The 16,280-nt window shown below is 44.2% G+C and overlaps 1 protein-coding gene across 1 annotated transcript in view; it reads left to right on the top strand.

Annotated features, from left to right (window-relative positions):
* The window catches only part of radil2a (Ras association and DIL domains 2a), a 32,796-nt gene that overhangs the window by 8,917 nt on the left and 7,599 nt on the right, over nt 1-16,280 (top strand). The window contains exons 5-13 of the mRNA XM_083778855.1: nt 107-805; nt 1,077-1,114; nt 1,869-2,047; nt 2,312-2,424; nt 6,324-6,543; nt 7,229-7,401; nt 11,371-11,515; nt 12,050-12,231; nt 12,365-12,743. Coding sequence (XP_083634981.1) covers nt 107-805; nt 1,077-1,114; nt 1,869-2,047; nt 2,312-2,424; nt 6,324-6,543; nt 7,229-7,401; nt 11,371-11,515; nt 12,050-12,231; nt 12,365-12,743 — 2,128 coding nt within the window. The remainder of the gene's footprint in view (nt 1-106; nt 806-1,076; nt 1,115-1,868; nt 2,048-2,311; nt 2,425-6,323; nt 6,544-7,228; nt 7,402-11,370; nt 11,516-12,049; nt 12,232-12,364; nt 12,744-16,280) is intronic.

Below are 16,280 nucleotides of genomic sequence, written 5' to 3' on the forward strand. Positions count from 1 at the left end.
ACTTCCTGTTCCGCATAGTATTACAAAATTAACACTTAACACATTCTCTTTCACTTTGTTTCACTCCTCTGTGTCTCCTGGCTGTGGTCCCCTTTCCTTGCGACAGGACTTTGTCATTTACCTGATGAGCGGCACCACCACCATCTTCGGCTGCTGCAGCGAGCACTGCAACGGAGAGGACGAGGAGAGGTTGAAGGTGGACATTCTCCTCTTCGCCCCGGACGTGTTGCCTCAACACTGCTGCGTCAGACGCCTGGACTCCAACAGCTCCGCCCCAGCCACCGCCGACGGCAGACAGACGCCGACGATGCTGAAGCCGCTCCACGGCGCCCCCGTCACCAGGAATGGCTTCCTCCTGAAAGACGAGGTGGAGCTGAGTCCAGGGGACCTGGTCGGCTTGGGGAAACACTACTTGTTCATGTTCAAGGATCCCACCTGCACGCCGGGAACCCCCCAGACCCCCCCGTGGATGTCCAAGCTCTGCCCGACTGACCGCGAAAAGGCGTCGTCCTCTTGTGCGTCCTGCGGCTCTACCCTCCCGTTGAGGAGAGTCCACGGGAAGCCTGCACCTCCCCGGTGGAAAGACCTGGACGGCTCTGAAGTCTCCGTTTGCTACGAGTTGGAGCAGGAAGATGGGGTGCTGCAGCGGATCCTCGTCACGTCGGACCCGAATAGAAACGAACCCAGGCTGACGCCTGCCTTTCTGCTGGCACTGTGCATTCAGCACTCAGCCGCCACATTTGAACTGACACACTTCAGGAAGCTGCTGCTCCGAATAGCCAGCCAGATCCAGCTGGCCATGTGGGTGAGTGATGAACAGTGCCCCCCTTTTTGTTTCCTTGCCCAGTCTTATGCAGTTCCCCCCTTTTGTTCCTGGAACACCTCAAACAAGCCAAATGTTAGTCCATATGTATTCAAAGGTAAAATCCCCAGAGTTGGGTAAAGAAAGCCAGTAATCAAAGGTGCCATCAAGGTCGAATATCATTTACATAGATAGGCTAGTGTAGGCCAGTGTTTGCTATATCGGTTTGAAATGGATATTTTCTTTCTTCTTTTTCTGTGGCCTTCCTTCTTAGGAGAAGACAAAGGAGCTTGCAGCAATCCAACCAGAAACGTGAGTAGGCATTCCGACCACAACCGTTTTTCAGTGTTTGCCCCAGAAATGGATGACAATGACCCGTTTACAAAGAAAGGAAAAGTAGCACCACTTGTTGACATTGAGACATTTGGCACCCATACCCTTGGTGTCTGCATGTAAGGGAACTTCAAAATCTGATTTGACTGTCACATATAACCAAACGACCTGGAACAAGGAGATTGGAGAACAGAAACACATTTAATGAGAATGAGTCATGGTCATGTCAGCTGTTGGAGGAAAACAGCTTTAACAAGAGGAATTCCTAACTAGCCATAGTAGCCAAATAATTATGTGTTATTCATGTTTTAATGAACTCTTTTAATGAGAAGTAAAAATATGGATTATAACTCAAGGGTACATCACAGACATCATGTGACATTGACACAAAGACAATACTAGGAGTGATTGTCGAATTAATCATGAATTCCGTGAAGAATCCTCATTCAAAATACCTGAAAAAATCACACTTGTGTGAAGAGAGGGGCGCCTTTTGTACGTCACGGGGGTACATAGACTTGGCTCAGGCTGCTACATAACGAGGTTTATCCATCCTGGCTTGTTTCTTGTATGAAATAAAATTTGTTAAAAATATGTATTTATATCTGGCACATAACGTCAGTTATTGCCATAAACAACCATTAAAGTCCATAGACTTGGCTGGCAAACGATTTACGTCATAAGTGCTCTAAACAAACTCTTACAGTAAGGACATGTTTTGTCTTCACCTCAGGAGTTCGGCAGACGGGCAGCCTCAGGAGACTGAACAGATGCAGCTGCTGAGCATGGAAGAGCTGATCCCAGGTCTGCAGCCTCTGTTGCTTTGGATGGCCAACTCCATCGAGCTGCTGCACTTTGTGCAGCATGAGGTCCCTCAGATGCTGCCCTGGAGGCAAGACCAGGAGGATGAAGGTAAGACGCACATGGGAACCTGGCTGGCTGCCGCCATTTTGAACAAAGTGCAAAGGTGATTCTTCTATGCCTTTGAACGAAGTGCAAAGGGGATTCTTATGTGTCTTTGAACGTATACCTGTAAAGAGTTCTATCCTTGTGTAATACATGGCATCAGGTGACTTTTCAATGGCGCTTAAACATATTTTTGGGTGTCACTTCATGACTGCTGTACATCTGTAGTTGTATTATGAGACATAGCTGAATGTCTTTATCTGTCGCTAGGCCTACAGGACTCTGAGATGATGACGACGCGGACAGCCTGCGAGGAAGCCATGACAGTTCTGGAGGAAGTCATCATGTTCACCTTCCAGCAGTCTGTCTACTACTTGACCAAGGTTAGCTGAAATGAATTGTGCAGTACAACTGTTAAAGTGTATGTTCAGTTTCAATTCAGTTTATTTTATTTATAGTACAAAACTGTGAGTGACTGAGTCTTCCGGCATCCTGAGAGCATAGTGGTCTTGGAGGGATGTATCTATTTACTAAACTGGACTGGACTGCACACACGCACACGCACACACCCCCACACACACACACACACACCCACACACACACACACACCCACACACACACACACACACACACACACACACACACACACACGCTATATAGAAACCTTTTCACAATTGTAATTTCACAATTTCCTCACTATTCCTGTTTGGACTCCATGTGAAACAGGACATGGAGTGTTGTAAAGTAAACACAGTGATAATTTCAGGATAAAAACCACAATAAGCCAATGGAAACTGACTCTTTCTGGCACTCTTGGTCAGGAAAGACATGTCAGATAGTGTGCAAGGCAGGCTGTCCTTTCCATTCAGAATATAAACAAAGCCAATCTCGTCTCCCAAGGTTAGAAGTTTGCATAACAAACCTACAACCTGTACTTTCGTGGGAACTCTTTTTTAGAATACCAATACCGCAAGGAATCTTTCACAACTACCCTTGAATTGCATTGTAACACGGTTGTAGCGTTGTCGAACACAAGACCAGTCCAGACGATCCTGTTTAACAATAAGCCACAGGAAGGCACTCCTTGCTTGTATTTATGGGAGTCTATGTTAAGCGCTCATTAAATAAAGGCTATATCACTTAAACAGAGCTCCATCACTGTCGTACCTCAGACCACACCTCAGACAAGCCACGACTGGGGCACTGGAGACACCCGGCCGTAACCATGCCAACCCTGACTAGTGACTGTTGAAGGAAGGGAGGGAAGGAAGTAGGAACAGTCTGCTGTTATTTTGGATGACCAGAGAGAGAGAGACAGATTTATGTCTCATAACAGAACAGATGCCAGTGACATATTCCTTTCCAACTAGGAAATGATAGTTCAGTTTTCACAGGCCATGAAATAGAAGGGTAAACACTGGTGTTATCAATGATACTAATTCATGTTGTAATCATTCAGAATCAGGTCAAACAGAGTCAGGGTGCTGCTATTGTAAATGTTGGCTCACTGGAAAGACTTTGCTACACTAAATGGAACATAATTGTGTTTTTGGTAACGTATAGCATTATCCTATTATTTCATGTCAATATTGCTGCTGTGAAAAAGCTATATTGTTTACCTCTCATTTTCAAGGTTATTCAACTCCCAACTAGCTAAGCAGTAAGCACGGTTGGACAAACTTGCCAATATCATTCTCGCCAACTCCACTAACCATATTCACCCCGACAAGTCTTTATAAGACAGGTCTTATAAAGGAAGAGCAAAATGGCCACCGTGTGAATATGGTCTATTCTCTGCAGTAACATCTTCTCCACAAAACATTTCAACTTGTTTTTTGACCTCAACTGTTCCAGTGTATAGGCAATAGGCTTTGTGCTACTGTATGCACAGTATACCTAGTATGTAGGTATACTGTAATTTGGTTCTTCTGAGGCCGAAGAATAGTGAGGGAAGGATTTACCAGAAAAGAATGACAAACTAGCCCCAGAGTCTGTTTCCTGTCATAATTTCTCTCTGTATGTCTTGAGAAATACAACTGAATTAGTACATCGTGAAATTATCCTTTAATTTGCACACTTGTAACTCCGAGAGTGTACAAATAATAACCAAATGGACCCACACACGTCACGTAGTAACGTAACTTAGTTAGATGTACCTAGTGTGTATAATTTCATAAACACCTATTATATTATGGCGCCTTTATTCTTATTATCAAGCCGTAATAATTTTTTCTCAAGGCTGGCGTGCTTAAGTTCAATAACAAATGTTTACTCTGCATTCTCTCACACGTTACTCCTATCTTTAAAATACCTCTATTCTGTTCACACCCAGACTTCATCATTAACTGGCCAGCACCTGTAGCTCTGCTGAGCCTGCTAGTAATCTATTAAGTGACCTGTGATGTTAGGAATGCGGTGTGATTGTGATTCTAGCACCCAGGTTTTTAATGGTCTTCCTCTCGTAGCATCTGAGGTGTGTGTGTGTGTGTGTGTGTGTGTGTGTGTGTGTGTGTGTGTGTGTGTGTGTGTAATGCGTTTGTTGAGTGTATGTTTGTATGCGTGCATAAGTTTGCTGACTGTGTGTGTTTATGTTTAATGGCTAATGTAATGGATGTGGAACAATGGCACTGTATCAGGACTGGTGATAAGAGCAGGATGTCAGTGAGAACTAATAACAGTAAGGTCGTGTTCAGGGAAAGTGCTGAGGTCTTGAAGAATTAAGACGTCTTGAGCCTCTATGGTCCGTTATGGTTGAGAGACATCCGTACTCTGTGTGTTAAGCAAGTGTCTATTAAACAGGATTAAAACAGGATCATGTACTGGGATTATAGATTCAAATCTCTAATCTCTAAACAATGTTTGCACCATTTTCACGATTTGTTATGCCACCATTGTACAATGAAGTATAATACAGTGTTACGTGGTTAATCAGGCTAATTGATTCAGTCGATACAAAGAAAAAAGCTTGCTGCTCAATTACTCGATTATTACTGTGTAAGTTGGATATTGGTTCTAAATATCGGCCCTAGCTCACTGACTGACTGAATGTACCTAATATTCTTCACCCTCCTTGTCTCCAGTCTTGCTTCCCCTATTCTATATCTGCTTTGTGCACTGCATGGGAAACACGTTTTCCTGCCAAATATCCTGTATGTTCTGTAAAAGCCTTCCTCTCACTGGGCCATTATGTTCTGTGAGTTCCCTCCTGAATCAGACTCTCACTGTTGTATGTTCTTGCTGATAATCACATTCTCTGGACCTCTCTGGCTTTGACCATAAACGGCAAGGGGGAAAAAAGAAAGCATAATCACCACGAGTATAGTCAGGAGGAGGCCTTTGAGGGCAAACAAGGGTTTAACTTATGGAGAAGAGAACATATTGTACTCTGTGTTTCTAATTGGAATGAACCCCCCACCCCCTCTCCTGTACCAGCTTTATCACAATTTGATTTCCATCAGCAACCGTTTGGTATGAAAATTGGCAATGTCAGAACTTGGAGTGGACATTTTCTGGGTCTTTAGCACTACAAAGGCCATATCTGTAAAGGGGAAATCTGCCTCTTGTTGATTGCCCCACAAAAATATGGATGTGAGTGTGATGTCCATTATTTGCCACTCATTTGAGAGAGACATTTTTGGCAGGATGTTTTGCTGTCTTGCTGAAGACGTCAACAGCAAAGATAGAGTTAGCCTATGCACCATTTCAAAACTGCTACTGTGTATGTACTGTAATTGCACAAAAAAATTCTAATTCTCTTTTCAACTAAAAGACAAAACAAATGGTTTCTAGATTTCTTTCCATACAGGGCTCGGTTTCAGACAAGGTTCTCAGAAGACAATGTGGGTCCTACTCAGCTGTGCTGTTGTTCTGGACTGGTCTGACCCGATGGCACTGGAACCAAACACTAAAAATGTCAGCGATGTGTTGCTCTAACCACTTAATCTCCATTTTATACTTTCAAACGTAAAAAAGGAGCAACACATCACAACACGGCTACGCGCTAGCCCCTCCTACCTGTATGCCCAGCTTTGTGTGTCTGTGTGTACCACATTTGTGATGATTTGATTGGCTGAGAACGGAATGTGATGTAATAATTTTTCCCCTACCTGCCATTACTGGGGTGGTTCTGGTTATACAGGAAAACTACTGTATCACAGAACTTCACAGGTGTTGGAAATGTCAGGCCATTGAAGGTTCTGGATTACTACCACTTGTAATCAAAAAGAGCCATAAAAGTAAGAGTGTGTCAAGGAATGTAAATGCGATGTCTTTCTCTCCCCAGAGCATGTATGCAGCTCTGCCAGGTGTACTGGACGGAAACCCGTTCTCAGAGAGTGGGCAGCTGCGAGTGCCTGACGGGGTCAGTGGCATCCAGGATGTTCTCAAAGAGGCTCTAAAGCTGCTCAACGCATTCCAGGTCCACCCGGACATCTCCTTACAGCTCTGTGCCTACCTGTTCTTCTTTACCAACGCATCGCTTTTCAATGCCCTCATGGAGAGAGGTGAGACCTGACTAGACCTAGTTCCTCTGTTCCTCACTAGCATTGTTTGAAGCACTGTCTGTGATTCTCAACCTTTTTAACTTCAAGGACCTCCATAACTCAGAGTGTACAAATGGAACCAAATTTGTACACCCCCCATTTAGAACCCACTCAAGGAACTCTGAAGGTACCTTGACAATTTGCGTCTACTCATTCTGTGGACTGTATGGACAGTTTAGAAACCTGCCTACCAATGGACATCATCGATGGGGAATGCAAGTTAATAAAAACGGCAGCCTTTCTCTTCATGGAAATAGAAGCCACTGTTTTCACTCATATATATTTTTTTCTCTTTCAAATCACCAAACCTGCCTACTAATGATGTCACTGGTAGGCAGGCTTCCGAACTGTTCACAGCCTACCTCTGAGACACGGTGTGAGTAGACAGAAATGGTGCCTTATAATGAGCATTATTAAAAAAGAATGGGTGGAGTCTCTGTAAGGAAACAATTTATAATAATAACAATTATAATCTGCATTTGTATACCACTTTTTTAATACCCCAGAGTTACAAAAAGTTACATAAGCAACGGAATAAAGTGCATTGGAAGTTGATGAAGTAAAATTAACAAAAGAATAGCAGAAACAATGTACACACGCTCTAAATGTTGTTTATACATTTTGTATAATTCTTTGTTGGGTATAGGTTCTGGAGGTGGATTCTACCAGTGGTCCAGAGGGGTGCAGATCCGGGCCAACCTTGACCTGCTGATGGACTGGTTTCAGAGCATCGGCCTGGGTGACCTGGCCACGGAGTTCTTCCAGAAGCTCTCCGCTGCCGTCAATCTTCTCGCCACACCCAAAGAAACGCTCCTGCAGGTCAGAGGACATCCTCTTCTCCCTTTCCTGTTTGTCTTTCCACAGATGGAGTATTCCAAGTCATGGCGTGTGCGTCAGTCTGAACGTTTCATTGTATTAAGATAGTCAGTACAACATCAGTTATGTTATGTTTATGTGGTTGATGTAAAGCCTACAACGCCTTGCGTCCTCGGGGTGAGGTCGGTGAACTTTAAGCTGCCCTTCCAAGAGCAATTATTGATATCCTTGTTGTAAACTCTACTGAATCATTTCAGAGTGTTTCCTATAAATGATAGAATTGTTGTTTGCAGATGGACCAGCTTTGAAAACATTATGCATGCGCCAACTTGCGTCATCGGGTGCGTTGCCACGGGCGTACACTCCCGCATTTCACACGAGAAATATACAGAAGACAGGGTATTTAACTGGGGTTACAAAAATAAGTGGGCGACCCCACTCATGAAATGCTTGAACCCCAGCATGCCTATTCTGGGGAGAACATTCACCAACGTGATGCGGTGAGATCGGGTTTTACTAAGAATAGAAGGTTCAAGTATTTAACATGCCAACATCATACTGTATAAACCGCATAATCATGTTGAGCTGCATACAGTGTATCTCTTCTAATCTAAACCAATACAGAAGATATTACAAGTGATAGAGCTGATCTCCTATTTACACTTGACGTCAGCCAAGTGACTCATGTGCCCAACAGCTCACATGACATGACATCACTAAAGTTTGTTGAGACGGCAAACAATGGAAGTTTATGACTGTTTTATTACCATTCAGTTGCCCTCAATTCAAGAGCATACAGATAAGCAAAGATGGTAGTACTCAAATGCTACTGTAATGTTTTTTTATGCATTTGTTTACATTCACTATTGCTTTGGTTTCAAGTGGTAGCCTGCCCCATTCAAAAATAGTACATCTACAAGCTCACGTTTCATCATAAGTCACGACACGTGAGCTTGTAGTTTGGTTAATTTCTGCTATTCTGCAGGTACATACTGTAAGGGTGGTTAATCTTCCCTTAAGTATAACACTATTCACTTCTTTCTTAACCATTCAACGGGGATGTTGTTTACTCTTTAAGTGCCAGAGAAGGAAGTTGAGCTCTTTCTCGGCTGGTTGTAAACACTGTGAGGTATTCAGAGCCATAAAGAGGGACCACCGTATAAACAGTGACCAGGTACACCAGGGGAGATACCAAAGGTCACACTATATCCCAAAAGCACATCCTCTCCTGGGTTTGATTAACGTAGACAAATGATAAGTATGATAATGAACCTGTTAAAGGACTGTTGACAGTATGCTCATGCAGGGGATTTTAATACTACTGTATATATTATGCTTGAAACAAAGCAGTTTTGCTTTCTACAAGCTCATGACAAGCTCATCGACAAGTTCATATCCCAAGTCCCCCTCATTTCACAACACGGATGTCACAGAAATGGTGCTGGGTGGTTTACTAATCACATGAGAATGCCAGTTCCCCGTCTCATCCCATGGAAACAGTACACAGGAAGGGCTTAGAAACGCCATGTTCTTCCACTGTCCTTTCAGTGTTCTCATAGAGCTGTATGTTTGAGTCACCCTTTAAGATAAGAATCATCTGTATTAATCCCTGAGGGCCTATTCGGATGTCATAGCAGCAGTAGCAGCAGTAAGAGTGAAACACAGGAGATAACAGGTTGAGAGTAAGAGTGTACTGTAGATCAAAAACAACATAAATAGAAAATAAATATATAAAATATGATTTAGACTTACACAATATCATGACTAAGAAGTTGTCATGCTTCATTACATAAAGAAATGGAAAACATTAAGCATAGCATAATGTACAAAGTACAAAATAAAATGAAAAGCATACCTTCCTATGGCAGCTGACTTCAAGAAAGGTTAACTAGTACTTCATTGCATGATAGTGTTGCTCGAGGATAATATGATTTCAGTGTAAACAATTAGCATTTTTCCAAAGCAACCTCATCGTACGCCAAAACATGCAGCTGGAGCACTGAACCTCGTTATGACTGCTGTATATCTGGAGCTGGACTCTCTTTTCCCGGTTGTTTCGCCACGTGACGTGGTTTCAGGTTAGGTTTAGGAATAGTTTCTGTGAGGTTAAGGGTAGGGTTTTTGCATAGTGTTAGTGGGGTTAGAGGGCAGCATAATGTTAGTGGAGGTAGAGGTTAGGTTAGGTTTAGGCATAGTTTTTGTGAAGTTAACCCATTAAAACTGGGAAAACCTTTGTGTCTTTTTTGATTTTTGCGTTGTCTATTCAAAAATTGCAGATACACAAGCTCACAGCATGTCACTTTGTGTCACGCTGCAAGCTTGTACATCTGTTATTTTTGGAACATTTTTGAAAAATCTTTAAAGTGTGAGAACTACTGATTTTGAAGGCATTTGTAGAATCGGCCTCGGATCTTAAATGGTTTAAAGGTTAGAGTTTAGGCGCCAAGTGGGCGACACACCAAAGAAAGTGGAAGTCCCATATCTGGAGGAAACAGGTTAGCCATGGGGCTAGAATTCCAGTCTTAGGCTAACACCTGTTTATAGTGTGTGACTAGTGGTCATGGTGCCAGCCTGAAATGTCTCCTCGGTAAAGAACCACTCCACCCCACTGGAGACGTCTCTTCTATTCGTGGGACTGGGTGGTTGCTAGGAGGCGGGTGCTTTTTTGCATCACTCACGGCATGAGGTCACTTTGTGGTCTGTAAAAAAACAGAGCACACACCCTCGTCATGTTTTAACTTTTCCATCTGGAGAACTGGGGCTGCAAGAGCTGAAGTGGCTTTTCTGACACTATTATTGTCGGTTGTACTCGTGACGTGGCACACGAATTGTTTTGACATCTAACTACAGCCATTCTGCATAATGCAATATATCACATACAAACGTGGCTGTCACACATTTAACCTCAGACATGGCACCAAAAGTAAAATGAATTCTTTAAACGGCTAAACTCTGTGTGCAAGCCTTGCCATGTTGGAGTGGAGCTGGGACTCTTAAAGCAGGTTTCCATTACTGCACTGACACGCTCGGTGCACTGTTATGTCCTCCAGTTCAGCTGTGAGCGGACCGAATGATTAGCCTGACATTTCTCACATTATTGTTAGTACAGGTGTATCAGTAATCACCTGCTTGTCAAGTGATCTCTTTGTCAGATGAGTCACCTGTATCCCTGTCCTTGCAAACATTGGTCGTTTCAGGAGGAGAATGGCTTCAGATAAGGGCTTTTCACAAGCGGCTAAGTAGAGAGATGATGAAAAGTCAAATAAAGTTCACTTACTCATAACTGGAAATACTTGAATGAAACTTGAGTCTAACATACACACGTATGGTGACAATGGAGCATAGCAAAAGTATGATTTACTTAGGGCTTTAACTGACGTGAGTAAACCTGAAGTGCAACTGTAGTCCGTGGAGTTGGTTGGTAATAATAAGTGTCACATACCAGACCTAGGAGTGTTTTCCTCAGGAGATGTTCTTCTCATCAGAACTGCCACTGGTTTGACAGAAGCAATTTCTAGATCTCATCATTGGTTTGAAACATGGCATACAAATAGTATGCAATAGTAGTAGAAATCAATTGGTTTCCTTTTGTGGAAATAAACATGGTGGGATAATACTATTTTATTGGCCTGTTGTTGAAGTCGACTTAAGTCAATGGATGATGGCAGCTTTTTACGACAGTTATTGTGTTTAATTTTCACAGACTAAATGTGCTGTGTATTCTACCAATAGAGGGTATGCGTGTGACATCATCATCAAACCCGGAAGTTATGCAGGAACGCCTACTGAGTGGCAAAAAAAACTACTTTCTGGCCTTGACAGCCTCATACATCCAAACAGAAAAGTCCTATTTGATTGCATTAAACAACGTTAAACAATGTCAAACTCACTTTGCATGTTGCTTTGCCACTCGATTTGCCACTCGACGTGCCATTCACTTTAAGCATGCGCATACCCTTATGTCCCTACCAGGCATCATGGAGCTCTCTGAGGACAGAGTTTGCTGCCCTCAACGCTGCCCAGCTGCATCATATGCTGCGAGAGTACAACTCCAGCAAGGCCTGCCCCTCTGGATGGACGCCATCCGTAGAGGATGCAGAGGATGCTGTCAGGACTGGTAGGTGTACGAACACATACACACCCATGCAATTCAGCACTATTCGTCAGCCTGTGCATACCACACTCGTACATGTATATAAATAATATATCGTTTTTATTATTCACCAATTTTGCACTCATGCACCAACAATACCTACATGCATTTGTCAATAGTAAGCCTTGATCTGCACCCCTGTAATCCCGTCCTGAAACCTGTCTCTACCAATCGGTTTCATTCTAAGGTTGCCTGTTAAATTCACTTCTTATTTATTGTCTTAAATAAAAAACATTTGATAACAACAACAGAAAATGCACTTATTCTGGCACCTGTGCCCCCCTCCTCCTCCCCAATACCCTGCTGTGGAAAAGCCCCAGCACTTGACCCAGCAACCACCAGCTTGAGTCCTGTGTACCCAGTGTGGCTGCCATTAATCAAGTGTTAACCTATAATTAAAAACAAAACCGGTTTACTTAAGTCACAGGGTTAAGTTTCATGAGAACGCTTGTGTCATGTCTGTGATGGATGAGGTCATGTCTTTCTCTCATCCTGTAGCCGATATCCTAGAGAGTTTCGACAGCCACCCGCCACTCATCCTGCCGAGCAACACATTTCACCTTGAGCTGGGTAAACCCATCGTGGAGCCTGGTCTGTTTGAACAGCTCGGCCAGCTACAAGAGTTCATACGGCGTCTCCCTTGCAGGGAAACGCAAGCTAAACTTGATCCTGCACAACAGGTAAATGACTCTCTGACCCAACATTACTCCTATAATGAGAAGCCGTTGGGAGTCTGGGTTATGCTTAGCAAACGAGACATTTCACTTTGAGGTTTCCCCATCTGTTATTTATTGACTTTATGCCCCCCTGCAGACTCTCAACGGGACGACCGCAGACAGCCAGTCTACAACCTCACCCTCCGTTGCCGTCTTTCAGGATCCTGCTCATCAGGCGGTCTCTGACCCGGTTACCTGCCCCAGCCTGAGGGCAGATGTGGACCTCAACTCCCCTGGAACAGCCCCTCAACCCCGTGGATCTCATGGTGACCTGAGCTGCTGTGAGGCGGTACTGACCCAGAAGCTGAAGAGCCTGGAGCTTCAGAACACCCTCCCAGGTCAAGCCGACCTGGGCTGTCACAAGAGTATGGCCCTGGACCCGTCCTGCCTGCTTACGCCACCTAATACCCCCCAGGGTATGGAGCTGTCTGAACTGGAGGCAGACCTGCAGGAAGGGGCTCGCCAACAAAACAAAGGTAATTCCGAAGGCAAACACACACTGAGCCTTTACTGGAGAACACCGAATGCGAGGAGCAGATCAGACAGCTGACATAAATAACAGAGGAGGAGGCATTATAAAAACCTCAGTAACAGCTGAAACACATTTACTGAAAGCCATTTTCAAAAAGATGATTGATGAGCACATGAGGGCATGTACATGAACAAAGAAACCAGGAAGAGAGGAGCAACCCAAATTGTCACCGCGGATCATTAACTCAGTGACAGCATCACAAAGCAGCCATTCACGACTTGCCTTTACACAGCAGCTTTTGATTAAACTGATGTAAACTCCTGTCCACTGCATATATGGCTACCGCGACTCAAACTTTGTTGGCCATATCTCATCTCTGAAGCGAGGTCACTGGTGCCACCTCCACCCAATTAACCAGCTATGATTGATGGACTCCAATAGGGAAAGAATTTAGAGATCTGACCCGGTAGACCTTTTGCATATTTTGTCCCTTGTGGCTTCAAGCCCACATAAGGGTTCCCCGGTGCCCGACATAAAAGAGGTGGAGTGCCGGTCTCCACCAGCGTCACGCGCCCTTCAACGTTACTGACTTTGGATGGAGAACGGGCTGCAGGTTAGGCCTTTCAAATGAAAGGCTGTGGCCTCTGCGTTCCTCCCCACAGGGTGAATTAACTGCAGAGGAAACACCTTTTCCTCCTCAGCCCCTATTGTTTTTAGAAGGCTCAGTAATGAGGTCATTTCTAGAAGTGACAGGAAGGGACTCGACGTGTCGGATCTGAGGTCTCTGTACTCCAACACACTCTGGGGAAAGAAAGTGAGGGAACTCCTCCTCAGTCCAGACAAAAGAAATAACAGTGAATGTTGGACAAATTCCATGCTCCATCTATCTATCTATCTATAAATGCACCAAGTCTCTGTGTGTGTGTGTAATCCACGTAACTTGAGAACCGTTCGCCCCACAGACTTCAAATTCCACACACGCGTTCCACACCACCGCAGGGGGTGCAATGGCCGGTGTCGAGTTGGTCGGACCCACGGTTGTCCAGAACCACCCCAAAAAGGCCCCTTGCCCGGGCTCTGGACAGGGCCCCTGACCAGGGTCCATATATGGAGCTGGCCTGTTCTGACATCATTTTGACGTCTGTATAGACTCCATATTTTGGCGTGCCTGACAAAGAACTCCATAATATCTGGGTGGGGCATGCACTTCCAACTTGCATCGTTCCAAGTAGACCAGTGCCCAACGGGCACCGCTGTAGAGGCCCCACGGGCACTGCTCTAGTTACTATAAAATAAAAACAATTGTGTTCGATGATCTTTATTTAGACCTTATTTGTACCTTCACTAGGACTACACTAAACAGAACAACAATTACAGTGAGTCTATATATAATGAGTTGAGTTTTTACCAGCTGCCACGTAGTGGGAGCTGGTCAATATTAGCTTGTGAAACTTGCGACACTGTTGGTCGACCGGTAGATCATTCTGCTGAGTGTTGCCAAGCCTGCATATTTCCAGCCTAACGTGGATTCATTCACAGTTGCTTGCTGGTTTGCTTATTTCTGTCACGACAGTTGGCAACACTGGTTGCCAAGCCTGCATATTTCCAGCCTAACTTAGATTAATTCACAGTTGCTTGCCTGGTTTGGTTTTTGGAGGCTGCTTAGCTTATTTCTGGCACGACAGTTGGCAACACTGGCAACCATACTGCAGAGTACTTTTGATTGCACACACACACACGCACGCCTGGAAGCCACGCCCACTCCACAGTGTGATTTCCCTCTCTCCGAGTCCTCAGGAGAAGAGAAACAGCGGACGGAAGGAGGAGGAATTGTCGGCTCACAATTTTGCTTATTCCTTCTAAATCTCTGTATATACATCAATATTGTTCTTCGACAATAGTTGGTTTGTGCCCAAGTATTACGACTAGACAGTTTGCATTGGCTATTTCGCCTGCCAAGCACTGTGACGTGCCTTCCCAGCCATTAGCCATGATTGCAGTCCCAAAGCCAACTAATACGACATTGAGGGGGCAAATAACAGCGGAGCGCTGATAAAACGTGGCAGCAGACTCGCTGATTTAATGGGTAACAGACAGTAACACATTTGAGTCTCAGTGACTGTACTCGCGGACTCCCACGCATACTACCGCGGACCCCCTCCACCCCGCGCCGAACTCCTCGGGGACCTCCAGATTGACATGTCAATATGTTCGGGTGTCAATCAAACCAACTGCGTGAGTGTTGTCAAGTGGAAACCTCATACTCATAGTAGCCAATTTGAATTAAATCTGGTCAAACTGACTGATAGGCCTACTGATAGTCAGATATATTGCTGTCAGGTGAAAACCTTGTATGACCAAAACCATTCCTTTACAAAATATATAATAATCAAAAATACATAAAATAGTTAAAATAGCCTATCTACAAGCTCACACTGCATCATATTCATATCTTTACACGTTGGGAGCTTGTATATCTGCTATTTTTTTATTCTGTGGACCACCACCACCACACATATAAAATTAATTACCAGCTGCTGCATTATATCTCCAGAATTGTGCTATTACAGTATGACGTGTGTGTGTGTGTGTGTGTGTGTGTGTGTGTGTGTGTGTGTGTGTGTGTGTGTGTGTGTGTGTGTGTGTGAACAACAACAGGATCTGTCCAGGTGACTATGTAAGTGTGAGTGTAGCCTAGTACAAAATGGAACCAATGGACCCTAGAACAAACTCTGAGACTGTCCAAATGGACTGTTGTCTAGGAGAAAAACAAGACACTTCACTAATGTGATGTCCTTTCGAAAACTACACAATTACTGACCAGAACGTTTTTTTGCCACTCAGTAGGCGTTCCCGCATAACTTCCGGGTATGATGATGATGTCACACGCATACCCTCTATAGTCACAGTTCACCCCGCTGAGATTGGTACTGCATGTTAAATCACCAATGCCGCAAATTGGCCACAAGCTCAGTTCACTCTGCTTCAGGAAAGCTTTTGCAATCTGTTCATAACATGTGTCAGGATCTCTCTGATTTGCTGTAGCATCAAAGAAGCGGCTATCGTCTCCCGTCAGAGGCAAACAAAAGCTTGCTTAATGGAAATTCTTCTTGCAGGGAACATCAGATAGGCTCTGCCTGGCCTTTCCTGTTGATAAACACATGGTCTGCCGCTCTGCCCAAGCCCCCAATTGGTCTAAGACAGTGTTTCCCAAACATTTTAGCCCGTGACCCAAAACAGAAATTAGACATTCTCCTGGGACCCAAACTATGAAAATAGCAGATCTACAAGCTCACAACGCGCCGCTTCGAGTCATGATGTGTTATGACCCAGACCTAGGGGTTGCCAAGGGACTCAACAAAATCAGGGGAGATGCAGTTTACCAAAATGAATTGAATTTATTAAATAATAAATAATTGCAGAGAAAAAAATCATAAATGAACAAATGAGGTGTGGAAATCAGTTGTCAGTGGTGTAGTGTGTGTATGTGTGAACTAAGTGTGGGTGGGTGCGTGACTTCGTGTTGCATGAACCAAAATGT

This window comes from Protomyctophum parallelum (assembly GCF_964188405.1).
Source record: "Protomyctophum parallelum genome assembly, chromosome: 13".
Lineage (NCBI taxonomy): Eukaryota > Metazoa > Chordata > Actinopteri > Myctophiformes > Myctophidae > Protomyctophum > Protomyctophum parallelum.